Source organism: Amblyomma maculatum, chromosome 1, assembly GCF_055883805.1.
Source record: "Amblyomma maculatum isolate TAMU_Amacu chromosome 1, ASM5588380v1, whole genome shotgun sequence".
NCBI lineage: Eukaryota > Metazoa > Arthropoda > Arachnida > Ixodida > Ixodidae > Amblyomma > Amblyomma maculatum.
This window is the reverse complement of record NC_139344.1, coordinates 401,413,181-401,427,305: the sequence shown is the minus strand read 5'-3', so window position 1 is coordinate 401,427,305 and position 14,125 is coordinate 401,413,181. Positions and strand designations below refer to the sequence as shown.

Here is a 14,125-nt window from a genome sequence, read left to right as displayed (position 1 = left end):
GCGCAGTCAACTTTGTAGTCTCTCGCCTGACCACCCATGGTCGTCGTTCTCGAAAGACTCCAGTAGTTCACGTGGCCCGCATAAAGCACTGCTATCAACGAGACGAACCTTGACTCGCCCGGCGGGCTTCGTCTGCGAAGGGGGCAGTGTCATGCATGTCCTGCGGTGGTCCTGTATTGGAGGGAGATGAAGGGTTGCAGGAGAAGCTGAAGAGGAAGAGGAAGCTGGTTTGGATCGATCTGGGTGTGCTAACGACCAGCGCATCTAACACTCGCCTGTAAATAAATCACGTAACAATACATAAGACGAGGTAGGGGCACACAAACGAACACAACGGTTTGTTTCCGACGTTTCGGCCGGAGCCCGGCCGAACCGTCGGAAAAAAACCGTTGTTTTCGTTTGTGCGCCCCTACCTCATCTTATACATATTTCTGGATCCCAGAAAAATTTTATGATATATATATATATATATACTATAACTAGGTATTTAATATCACAGAACAAAATGGACGGTTCTCCAGAATATTTGTAATGGCTCACAATGTTTGAAGTTTATTTTCAGTCTCCTTATGCAGAAACTGAAGGACTCCGAACAAAAGGTGCGTACTTGCACCTGACCAGGTTCAGAGCCCTATACAATTTATACACAAGAAGAACAGCGCGGTACAAATGAAATTCTTTTCTCCACTCAAAGATGCAAATAAACAATGGAAAAATACAACAGTAAGAAGCACTTAAAAAGCTGAACACATCAAAAATGAAATCAAAAAACCACAGTAACAGACACTCAAAAAGCTAAGCAATTTTTGACATCGATGACAGTTTTATTTAAACACTTAGTTCCACATCTCGATCAGTGTACGTTTAAATACACCAAGTGATGCATGCCTTTCAATAACGGCAACAAGATCCTTATTTTTGTTCAAAAGCATGAGTATTTGGGATCGCCGGCATTGCCCCCCGTAATTTACTATCAACTTTGGCAGTCTGTATTTTTTTTTCTTGGGGTCAGAATTTTGATTTAGGCTAATTTATGTCTGTGCAAAATTGTCACGGTTTTTTCTGATTTCATTGTATATACAAATCGCAAGTTTTCTTCCATAAAGTTGATCCACCCTCACTACTTCATAATTGCAACGAAAAGCATGCGTGCTTTCGCTGTACTTCAAACCTTCTAGGGCACGGATCGATTTTTTCTGTGTAATAAATATACTTGCCAAATTGGTAGCAGTAGTTGTGCCCTATAGGAGAAGACGGTAATGGGACTGAATCATTGTAGAGTAAATAAGCGCTCTAAATATTTCAGGGATTTGTTTTTTTTTTATTCTCCACAATGCTGCTACCACTCGAGATATTTTTAATTTAAGATAGTTCGTATGTGCATTCCACAAGAGGTGCTCATGAAAGAAAACTCCTGAATATTTTATCACGTCTGTGCGCTCTATTACATCGCTTTAAAAGGACAAGAAAAATTCGGCATTAATTCTTGTGTTACGAGCTCTGAAAATAATGTATTTGGTTTTGCTTGTGTTAAGTTCCAATTAATTTGCAGTTAACGATTCAGACAGTTCACATAGCCATCTGTTTGCGTCTATTTCTAGTTTAGAGAGGTTGGGGCCAGAAAAGAAGACATTTCTGTCATCTGAATAAAAAAGATTTTCCTGTGTGAATGGAATACTGGCTATATTATTTATGTATAACAGAAAAACAATGGCCCTAGAATTGAGCCCTGGGGCACACCTGTTAAAATTGGTTCTAATATTGAAGAGGTTGTATTACATATCACGCATTGCTTACGGTTTGATACGTAACTGTCAATAAGTTGAAGTGCTCGTCCTTGTATACCATACATCGGGAGTTTATCGAGTAAAATATGGTGTTTAACAGTGTCAAATGCTTTCAGAATATGAAGGAAGATTCCCTCTGTAAATAATTTACGTTCAAAGTTTTCTATGAGCCTTTCCTTCATATACAATTGAGCTAACTCAGTTGACTTATTTTTCTCAAATCCGTACTGGTACCATGAAATTAACTTTAGTTTATCTAGAAAGTCTGAAAGTCGGCAATAAATAACACGCTCTATAATTTTCAAAAAGGTGCACGGCAAAGAGATTGGTCGATAATTGTTGAAATTATTTCTGGACCCACCGTTATGTGCCACAGTTACTCTAGCTAGCTAAAGGTCATCCGGAAATAATCCTTCCTGGAGCAAACAGTTACAAACATGACTAAGCGGTCGTGGAATCATGACAGCAACCTCTTTAATTGCTCTAACCTTCATCTCATTCAAGCCTGCTGCACTATTGTTATTTAGATAGTTAATAATAGTTCTGTTTCGGCTTCATCTGTAGCTTTTAGAAAAAAATTCGATCTTTTACTCGTGTCTGCATATAATCTACGGGACCACGGGCTGATATTGTCTGACGGGCTGATATGGAATGTAACATACAGAAGGGAGAAAAACCACTCTGCTCAATCAACTGTCAATACACCGAAGACTGTGATTTGCACTCCTAGAAGAAAAAACCGACTCCAGGTGTCCCAACACGTGCAAACTGCAACACATGCCAAAAGCACCCATTAACATTTCAAGTATTTGATCCGGGAAGATATAAATTGCAATTCCTGCAAAGATGTTTACTTGCTCCAGTATTGCGACTCCCGATGTAATAGATTCCGACTCAGATTCCGACTCAGATTTATTATCCATGCTCACATGTTCAGTCCCTCGCTAACCTCCCTCTTTTAAGACACTATGCGAAAAGGGCCAGAGGTGCGGTGAACTTACGGTAACAATATTGCCGAGTGACTTCAAAGACACTCATGAATGTGATGAACAAGAATGATAGTTCATTTCTACACTGAGGACTGCGCAAAGAGGCATGATTAAAAGCCACGTCATTCTATTCTCTCTTATGAGATGGCATACCAAAAAAAAAAAAAAAAGCCAACTCCAGCACACAAGGCACCTCTGACTCTGTTGCCTGAGTTCATTCCTAATTTCGCATGCCAAGTTCTTGCAATAGTCTCCAATTTCTGTTCTACTCATCCTCATGGCTCGCGAAACGTACAACCCTTCCCCGCACGCCTTTTAACTATTTATTCTTTCTGCCCAGACTATTCTCTGAGGTCTGTCAAACATAAATCTGCTTCAGACTTTCTTCCCCTTCTTCCTTTGTGGTTGGGCCGAGTTTTTCCTCCAGTTCTTCCCTTGCCCTTCGCAACCGGTCAGGAGCGACAACGCCCGCATTTGTCTATTAAGGCAACTGCGTAGCGGCACACGCTGCCGAACACACCAGCGAAGAATGGCACACCTGTCAATCACCAAGCACCCAGCAACAAGCAAAACTGTAATTTTCAAGGGCTCGTGTTCGGGGCAGTCTGTTTTTTCCGCTCAATTCCGACCCCTTCTTCTTTCCAGTATATTGCTTCTTCTTTTTAGGTTTCCTGATTTATATTTCAGCTTGTCCCAACCCTATAAAAAGGAAGGCAGCCGCGAAAGCGAACATATATGAAAATGATTCGTCTTCCTGTCAAAACGTTGAGTCGCATAAAATGTCCTCTTCAATACACTTTGCTGTATACTTCTCCATCTTTTCGAACAGTCCCAACTAACTTGCACCAAGGGTTAAAAATTAAAATATGTGAGATGGGCCAGGGAAACCATTTGCATACAACTGCCAGCCCTCTTGCACACCATGGCAATGGTTTTAATTTGAAACTATTTAATTAGCTAAATAGGTAATTTTTCTAATGTACTAAATAATAACCTATGACCTTAAATGAAAATTGAAAATTTCGACAGCAACTTCAAAAACCCTCGTTCCATCATTTGCGAAAAGAAAGCTTCACGTGTATAATTTTTTCTAGGCTGAAATAAAAGCCCGGGAAAAACAAATAAAATAACGTGACATAGCGCATTCGCGCGCAACGATTGGGGTACCCTCAATGGTGGCTTGATTGAACGAAATCAGCTGCGTCCGTGTCTCTTCGTCCCCGTTGCAGGGGCAGGCCGATATGCTTGCGGTATAGGTTCTTCGCCCGCGTCAGACAGCAGGCGCAGGTGACGGTGCAGGTGACGGCGAACGCAGCGAGCTCGCTACAACCATTGCCAACATGTCAGCGTGCGGCTGCAACGGGACTACTGCGTTCTAGAATTGAGGTGTGCCGTCTTCAGCGCGCGGCAATTGGAGCGAGGTGGTCGCCGGAGCGATGAAAAGCGTACGTGGCGCTTTCAGTCGCAAAGCGCATCAGAAGCGCGTGCGCCGCAGTGGAATGGCTCTGGGCGTCTGTTTCTGCGGCTAATGTCCTGTGTTAATTTCTTTGCATAGCATTGCTTCTCTGTAGTACTGTAATATGTTGTTGATGGTTGGGCAAGCAGGATAGCACCTGTCTGCAGATAGCGCAGTCACAGTTTCTGTTCGTCTCCTTTGGCTCCTGTGCCCTCCCCTACTGAGCGCAATCTTCTTCGTTTTTTTTTGGCTCGCTTTTTGATTGATGAGCTTGACCGCTTGGTTCACGAGGGCAGTTTCTAAAACGTCGAAGCTACAATGAATGCTCTTCCACCAGATGATACGTAGTACGTCACTATAGGGACGGCTCTAGGCCTCAGCTTTATCTGCTGCAGTATATGTGCTCGAAAGTTCATGCACAAATAAAAATGCACTACTCGTTCTGCGTATTTCATTTCGAGCAACTCATGCGCGCACAAAAAGAAGAAAATGAATTCATCTCAAATTTCGACCACGGAGGTCTTCTTTATCCGCCTGCGGAGCTTGCAAAGCTCGTAAACACGGTGGAAGAGAGATTTTTTTTAGTTCAAAAATTATAAGCAACATTTATAACTTTGCGATGTTTTTTCAAATCTCTGAGGTCCCTCAGCCTGGATGTCCTATACCCATGATAGAGAAATGACGCTTCGCATAGTGAAATTCTACATCCACATGCGATTTCATTTTTATGTAAAGTCACTAAACCTAGAACAGCGCTGTAAAGCAGAGCAAACAAAGCTCCTGAAGATGAGGAGGTGCAAATAATCGTGTTTGAGGGCTCTATTTATTGACTGTCCACATCTTGTGTGCTTTCAAATTTAGCAGCTTAATTCATTCCCGTTCTGGAAGTTCAGTGACATCTTCATACAATTATGCAGCATTTCATATGTTGGTATCATACTTTTATATTCACTTAAGTCGCCAATTGTTTAGCGTGCTGGCTTTTGAAGCCATCCGCAGTGGGGCTAGGTGCATTTGTATGAGATCTTTCTAATCTGTTTTGTATTTTTATACAACTACCTGTTCAAATGCATCCGTCCACATTCAAATAAGTATTCAACAGTCCGTGACATAATTTCTCTCCAAGCAATCTTCACATTTCTCTATTTACATGTGGCGCAAACAATTAAAGCACGATAGCCTAGCCTAAAACACCCTTTATTGGTTTTTCAGTCCAGGCGACCGTCGATGGGGGACCGCCGTCTAGCCCGCACAAACCGGCGCATCCGATAATAAAAACCTATGTGATCATTAATTTACGTTAAACATTCATCATTGGACCTCCGTTAACGTTTAAGAAATAAATTACCGAATACGTTCTGGAAAGTTCTTACTGTTGATTGTCAGTCCATCGACAATCTGTATCTGACTGGACACCTGAAACGTAGTCTTAAACGCAATCCCGCATACTCATGTTCTTGGATTCCTGGCAGATTGAAATTATGACAGCACAGGTTTTTTTCAACAACTGATCCTCCCCAAGCGATTTTTGTGGGAGAAGACAGGCCTCGGATGTATGTGTCTCGCCGCTTGTACATAGGTTTCCCGACGACGGCCGCCTTTATAGGGAACTAGTTCATTTATTCATGCCCAGAATCGGTTAATTACATTTAAACAAGCGTGTGGGAGCTAACGCAACCGAATTTATTGTTGCATTGTTGCATGCCTTCGGGGTCTGATTAACTAGTGGTGACATAGGCAGTTCACCTAGCAGTCTGCTCAGCGTTTATGCACTCCACTTACACACACAGCCCTCTCTCCTGCAATCGCTGAAACGACCAGCTCGCCGGCGGCAGAGGCACACTTCTCAAATCTAGAACACTATAACGGGATCGTCGAGTGACGGCCGCAGCTGATTTCGTTCGCTAAAATCACGACTGAGAGTACCACAATCGTCGCGCTCAACTGTTTTAGTCACGTGATTTTATTTGTGATTCGCGGGCTTTCTTTTGAGCGTGGAAAAAGAATATCCGTGGGACTTTCTTCATCTCAATTACTGGAATGGGGGTTTCTGTAGGTGCTCTCCAACTTTCCAATTCACATTTACAGTGTAACGTTAATATTTAGTAAATTAGAAAAATTACATAATTAGCTAATGAAGTAATTGTCGAACAAAAAATTGCTTATGTTGGGAAGACGGTTGGCAGTGGTATGAAAGAGGTTTTCCTGGCACTTTGGCCTAGTATGGTCACGACTCTGTCAGGGAGCAGATTGGAGAAAATAGAGGCACGTGCACATTAAACGCCAGCCATTAAAGTGAGTTTCAAAGCCCATTTACGAGAACAAAGTACGCATAAATCTAATTTTCCCAATATGTTTAGTTCTCTCATGACCACTTTTAGTGTCTTGTGGCTGATTTTATTATGCGAAGTTTTTTAGCATTTGGATAGCTGTGCCAGTTGCCCTCTGTTTGTTCGTTTGGAAGCTACCAGTTCGTTAGTTTCCATAAATAGTTTACTGCATCTTGTGTAACTCTCCTACCTCCTAATTCTGTCGAACTTTCAAGTAATATCTCTTGAAGTCCCGTGAATTACTTTTCACGTAGGACACCTTACCGCTGCTGAACTAATTATCTCTTCAGCAGCCACATTCGAATTCCTATACTTCCGTTCTTACCACTGGTACACACTGTCTCCTTTAAACACTTGTCACCATTTCTATATTACTAACCATCTTTCTATAGTGGGAGCAGCACTCTTAGGAGATCGGCGGAGTGAAATACAGAGGTAGAAATAAGACAGCGAGGTGTGAGGGCAATAAGGCCTCGGCGACACAAGTGCCACTATTGCCATTAGCCGAGCCCCTTGACTGTATGCCAAAAACGAGCTTCGATGGAATGCTTTCTTTGAAGATTTTACTTGCATAGCTCTAGATATAGGCAGATGTAAAATACTGATTTCATTTGTACATTGCACTACATAGCCGAACATTTCATATCGCTCGACATGATAGTCGCATGAAAAAGGCACACACAAGACAGGGGGCGGGACGAGCGCTAATTGCACCAATTAGCCCGATAGCACACCCTACTGAAGCAAATCGTTCGCTTTGCGTGAATCCACGAAAATTTGTAATTATTACTTGTCGCCTCAGAATTTAGATCTCACACGTTCGCCTCCTTTTCGTTTGTTTCCAGAAGGTAAATAGCTCATTGAATAACTTCGCGTGACGAACAATACCAAGTTTCTCCTAATAATCCTAGAGCGAAGACATGGTCACACAGCAGCTAACATCAGGCCTGATGTTTGCTTACAATGGCCTGACAATCACCAATCAGGGCTGTGTAGCTTGCTTTAACCGTGCTCATCATCCGCTAAAGATTAACTACAAAATTCCTGTACCAAGTTTTATTATATTCCTTTTTCTCTGGCTTACGTTTGGTAGAGGGCAAGTATGCTGGGCTTATGAACCCGGAGGCGACAAGACGCCACTCACGTTCAAACAGCCATCGCAAATCGTTGTGTTATCAAATGCGCGTAGGAAGTGCATTCACGCAGCGAAACCAAATTTTAGGAGTTGACTACCCGCTGCCCTTTCCTGTGTCCGTCGCCTAACGGATAATTAAGGACCTAAAACGGGAGCGTGACAGAGGCGAAAACGTCCTCGAGAGTGAGAAGCAGAAAAACGGATGAATGTTAGTAGCCCTACCTTATGTACACATTTGCCACTGCCTGAAAACGAATGGCAGCAGGGCGGGCGTGAATGTTGTGCTCATCGCACTCGGAAAACTAAAGAGCCTTTGCTGATGCTTAATTGTTGTAGAGTCGGTAGAGCAGAGTCCAAGCTTTAATCATTCTCAGATTTAGTTTCTAGTTGTTACCTTTCAAGAGTAAAATGTCTGAGCACCGTTTTGTGTCAAAGTTGTGAAGCCAACGTAGCCAGTTCTTCTGCATCAACGGGAGGCAGGAGAAAAGGAGTCAAATAGTGAACACAAAATGGGCGTGGTGTACAAAAGAAATGAGCCAAGATTGCGAGATACTGTACTGACGTTAAACTCCGCTTTGTGATCCGGTAACTGATCTAAGGCAGCACGCAATGACCGTCTACGTGCTCTATTTGAAACGAGTGGATTTTGCTCTGTTTGAAATATTCTCTCAACAACAATTTGGACTCTAAAGCTCGATGCAGGTTCGACCCACCTGCACTGATGCATCGGCGATGCACTGCGATTTGTAATCTTACCTCTTCGAAAATTTGGCATGTTTACCCCTGCATGCTAGAAACATTGCAATAGTACTTCATGTTGTCTGTGATTTAAGGGCCGTTGTGTGTCTCTCGTAGTTACGACTCCCAATGCTAAATTCTTTAGAAGCGACATAAGGACCATAATAAAAGGGTGGAAGATCCTTCCACCTGCCAATATAGATAACATTACATATACACATACATAAAATTACCGAATATAATGTCCATTATTTATTGTTTGTGTTCCTATTGCAGAGGGAGTGCGACAGATTCCTTTTGTTTCTCTAAGGTGAGATCTTTGTTTTTATTTTCATCTCCTTCTGTAACTGCTTTCTACTTCTCGCGTACTCTGGTCGTACTCAGTGTAAGAGAACGCTCCCATATAGGCGTGCATACAGTGAAGACAGGGGAATAATATACCTCGTCTCCAATGCCTTGTAAAGCCATCAATATCAACTTTCAGCCCCCTTTCTCAGTGCCTCTGTCTAACCTTAGGTGGTACATTTACCTTGCCATTGACAACAATAGTTGGGCGGCATACGTGTCGAACACCAACGAAAAACACCAACGCAATGAGGGTGCAGCCATCTAAGCTTATTCTTTGGCACATTCGCTACCAGAACAGTAGGAAAATTACTCTAAGAGCCATCACCTCATCTTGTCTCCACTATATCTAATACGGCAGTCTAAATCCCATCAGTGAAAGTATGTAGACAATATTCGTTGTAGTCCATTACATCGCCGACTTTCTTTCATTGCATTTGTAGACTACATAATCTTACTCATTGATGGCATTCGCAGTATGGCCTTGGTGGATACTGGGGCAACCGTGTCTGCTATGCGCTTAGCTTTCAAGAATCAGCTTTGACGCAAAGTGGTTTTGAGCGTAAATCAAGCGGTAGTGTTTCGTGATGTTGGCAGTGAAACTTTGGTGCCATTTAGTGTGGGCTGTGCAAACATTGTTATTGGTGGTCAAGCATTTCGACCAAAATTCGCAGCGTTGTCTCGTTCTACGCATGACGTATTTCTTGGCATGGACTTCATGTAACAGTGTGGTTGAACTTTATATTGCCAAATCGATCATATTTCACTGACCACAATGTGGATGTCAGTGGGCTCGTCTTCAAATTCGGGAGCGTTTTCTGTATCGGAAGACACAGTGGTGGATGCGATATCGGCTGAGTTGATCCCGGTTTTATCATTTAGACGCTCGTGTGAAAATGTTGATTCCGTAATTCAACCTACTTTAATACCTGTGCAAAGAAGAATGTCTCGGCTCTCCGTTGCATCATTTCAGTGACTAGATTCCACACCTCGCTGTGGACAGCCAACTATTTGCAAGAGCCAGTCATGCTACCTCGTAGCATGAAACTCGCTCATTTGGAGAGGGGTTTGTTGATTTCTGCGGCTAGAATAAGTACCCTTGCTCACAAAGAAAGGGCCCTCCCCATTGTAGAGTCCCGAGTTCAGGCGATGGTCAACCCGTCTCCGTCCAATACAGAGCGCCGATTTTTGATTTATCTATTTCTCAAACATGTGTCTGTTTGCGATTTCCCCCGGGACAAGCGGCTAGAGGTTCCAACTTCTCGTGTGCACCATGCGATTGACACTAGATGCGCTCCCCCAATCAGAGCGAAGCCTTACTGTGTGTCACGAACCGAACGTCAGCTAATCGATGAACAAGTTTGTCATATATGCTTCAACGCGTCTCCATCCAGGAATCTTCAAGTCTTTCAGGGGCTCCTGTCATACTGGTAAAAAGAAAGACAATACGTAGCGATCCTGTGCTGATTATCGTCGACCTAATGCTGGGACAAATAGAAACGTGTATCCCCTTCTATGCATCGACGAAGCCATCGACTGCCTTCACAAGGCGTCATACTTTTCTTCAGTTAATCTGAGATCAGGCTACTGGCAGATACCGATGCACCGGACCGAAAAAGAAAAGACAGCATTTGTGACACCCTACGATCTTTATGAGTTCAAGGTAATAACATTTATATTATACAATGCATCTTCTACATTTGAATGCTCCATGGGCACCAATCTGCGCGGAATAAACTGGAAAATTCGTTTATGCTATCGTCATTGTTCTTGATTGCATTGAAAGAGCAGGCCTCGCACTCTACTCGAAGAAATGCCATTTTGGCGAACCCCAGACACTTGTCCTTGGCCGCTTGGTTGATAAGGATTGGGTTCGGTCGGCTCCCCAAAAGTCTGAGGCTGTAACCAGCTTCACAGCTCAGAAATCAGTTAAACAACATCGGAGCTTTTAAGACTATGTTCTCTTTTTTTTTTTGCTGTTTTATCCCCAGGTTCGCTGACGTCACCTTTTCTCTTACATACCTTTTTCAGATGTATGCAGCATTCTATTAGACTGCTGACTGTGATTCTGACTTCCGCCATCTGCGATTTCTGCTTACGTCGGGTCCTGTGCGGCGCCCCTTCTACTCTTTATCTCCAATCGAAGTTCACACCGACGATAGTTGTGTAGGCGCTGGTGGAGTGCTCATACAGCGCTACGGTGACGCTTAGCATGCAATAGCTTATGCCAATCGTTCGTTGAGCAAATCAGAACGCAATTACTTAATGATTGAAGAAGACTGCCTTGCAGTTGTTTTTGCTGTGCAAAAATTTCGTTCTTATCTCCATGAAAACTATTAGAAGACCTTGCACAGCGCGCTACACCGTATACAGTCAAGGGAATGCTCGGCGATCAGTCAGCTTGTGTCAACCCACGCACGAGCGTCGGAGCAAGCGTCATCATCGTCTTTTCTGACAGTCAGGCGTTGAACATGATTGTCGTCGTTCTCTTCAGCACCAGGCGCTGAACATATCAGAGCCGAATACCTGTCACCGATCACAATTCGCTGTGTTGGCTTGTAAACCTTCATGATCTTGCGGTCGTCTCGTGCGATAAGCTTTGCGTCTCCAAGAGTAAACTTTACTGTTATGCTCAAGAGCGGCCGTCAACACGCCAACTGACTGCTTCTCACGCTTGCCGCTCCAGACTACTGGTTGCTATGGCGACAGCATTGAAGACTACCTCGCGCCTATTTAATTTCATTCAATTCATTTCATTTTATTACTGTCAGGACTGATCAGGCGTTAGAGAGAGAAGTGAGAAAATTATATAACAGTAGATAAAAAGAGCCAAAACAACTACACATAACGATAACAAGTGGTCACTGCACGTATGTAGAAACAGCATCCTCAAAAATTTTTGTTATCCATAATAGTGGCGACGGAGGGCGGCAGGTGGTTTTATTCCGAGGTAGTTTAGGGGACGAATGAGTTTATGAACTGGTCATTCCGGCAATGTGGAACACGAAGATTCAGGTGGTGATCTCCACGGGACGATACCTACATTGGAGGAGCGGGCAGGGATTGCTTTAGGTCATTGTTAGAGCAATATATTTTATGAAAGGTTCACAGGCGAAAACTTTGACGTCGTAAGAAATTATCTGGAAGATTAAGCGTTCTTTTCATTTGTGGAACACTGGTGTGACGCGAGTAATTTGACGTAATAAATATTACAGATTCAGATCGATTCACTTAAAAGCAATGAGGGAGTTAGTGTATGGATCCCAACTGAGGCATCGTACTCAATATTTGTGCGCACAAGAGTTTTATACACAAGTAATGTTAAGAAAATAGGACCCATTGAAAAGTTACCAGGGATGAAACCAAGCATGCGGTTAGCATCATTAGTGATATGTTCAATGTGCGCTTTCCAAGACAGATCAGCTGTTGTTTGAACACCAAGATACCTATACTTCCTAACTTCATTTAGTAAGGTGTTATTAAGAAGGTGTGGACCATGATGTCAATCGGGTCGCGTGTAATTCTCATCGCTTTACATCTGTTGACGTTTAATTTCACAAACCAGGTGTTACACCAGGTTTTAATATTTCAAAGTCATTTTAAAGAACACATACATCACTAAATTTATTAAATTCTCTGTACAAAACACAATCATCAGCAAAAAATTTTATTTTAGAAGTAAGTAAGATTGGAAGGTCGTTAACATAGAATAAAGGGACACTAAAGACAACTAAATATGCTATCAAAATCTAATAAACCGCATTTCGTGACATTGTAGCCGCATATTCGGCAGCAAAAAATTGAATTACTGCTGAGAGATTCTGATAAGAAGTTGAGTGTTTTGTTTGTTCCCGCCGTTCGAATTCAAAATGTTTTCTCCTACTACGTAGTAGGGTAGAATGACGCGCACTATGACGCAAGAGGAGACTCCGTGATTGCTGATTGAGCTGGCGTGGCCCACGGCGTCGAAAGATTAGCATCGTTCAGGGGCCAGCATGGCAACAGCGTACTCGCTATCTACCATCGGCCCACAATAAGTTACGGCCACAGCCGAAATAAATAAAACAATGAAGAGAGTAATGTACCGAGCCATGGGCCCATAAAAGGAAAAAACAGAGCGCTTGTAATGCGTAATACTTTACGTCTCAAGCTTTTGCACTCCTCTTTTCACAGCGTATGAACAAACGGAGCCCTCCGTCATCGCAACGATTCCCGAAATGTTTACATACAAAAAAGATGTTGTTACCAGCAAAATACTGTCCTCGCTGCTGCGATTGCCAGTTTTGAAGCTTCGTCATACTTCTTTCCTTGAAGGTTTGTGCCACAGCTCCGCGTTCAGCGAAACTTACGTACACGGTAGCAGAATATGACTGAAGATCCGGCACTCCTACATTTTCCAGCGCTGTGAAATTCCACGTGTAAAATAATACCAGTGCACAATATAGTCCGCACAGGCATCCAGAACATTAGTTGCAAGACGTGAGAGCAGGCAGCATGCTCCGATGGTTAAGAAGTTGTAATTTTTAGTCTGGCAGCAATGGGCCTGTACACTGCGAAACATGAAGTTTCATTATTCGTTCGGCCGTGACATAATATGTAGAAATATTTCGCAGCTTTACAGTTGCTTCTCGTTACAGCGCTTCGGTATTGTATTGAGAATGTCACTTAAAATGTTAAAGGAAGCGATAACCTCACGCAAAAAAACACTCACTCTTCTGTGTTTAAAGTTGCTAGAGGACACTAAAATTTCGAGTAAGTCTTGGCTCAGTATAACCTAAAAAACCGTTTGCAGAAAGGGGTCGGTTTGGGTCCGTAAAAACATAAACCTGGATACTATGTGTCGTAAAAATAAATGGGCCAAACCAAGTCTTCCACTTTTTACCGAGAGAAACAAAAATGTACAACTTGTTCTCTCCCAAACGTAACCCCAGAAGAAAACCGCCAGCAATCGGTGAAATTTCTGGACGCGAAGCATTGACATAGACGATGCTTGCAAAACATACCAGACTTTCGCAACAATGAACAAATTGCATACAGTTGAACGCGCGAACATTGCTAAATCAAGGCCACCTCATTGTACAAGGACCTGCTTGTTGTAATAATGCCAGTGCCGTTGTATCGATTATTACACTGTGGAGGGAAAGGTAAGGATGTCCTAAAAATAGTTAAAAAGATGCCAGCAAGGTTGTCAGCAAAATTGTTTTTGTAGCTATTACACAGTGGTACATTACCTGTTATACCGTAGTTGAGGGAAAAAGGTGTCTTTGTTCCGTGGTCGGTGGACTGCTTCATTTGTCGTAAGCCGGTAGCCAAAGACCATATTTTTCTTTACTGCTGGGATGCAG

At 42.8% G+C, this 14,125-nt stretch overlaps 1 protein-coding gene across 2 annotated transcripts in view; it reads left to right on the top strand.

Annotated features, from left to right (window-relative positions):
- Positions 1-14,125, top strand: part of LOC146208703 (uncharacterized) — a 48,380-nt gene that overhangs the window by 26,198 nt on the left and 8,057 nt on the right. For both annotated transcript variants that reach the window (XM_084595926.1, XM_084595925.1), the window contains exon 3: positions 8,712-8,745. In XM_084595926.1, coding sequence (XP_084452052.1) covers positions 8,712-8,745 — 34 coding nt within the window. The remainder of the gene's footprint in view (positions 1-8,711; positions 8,746-14,125) is intronic.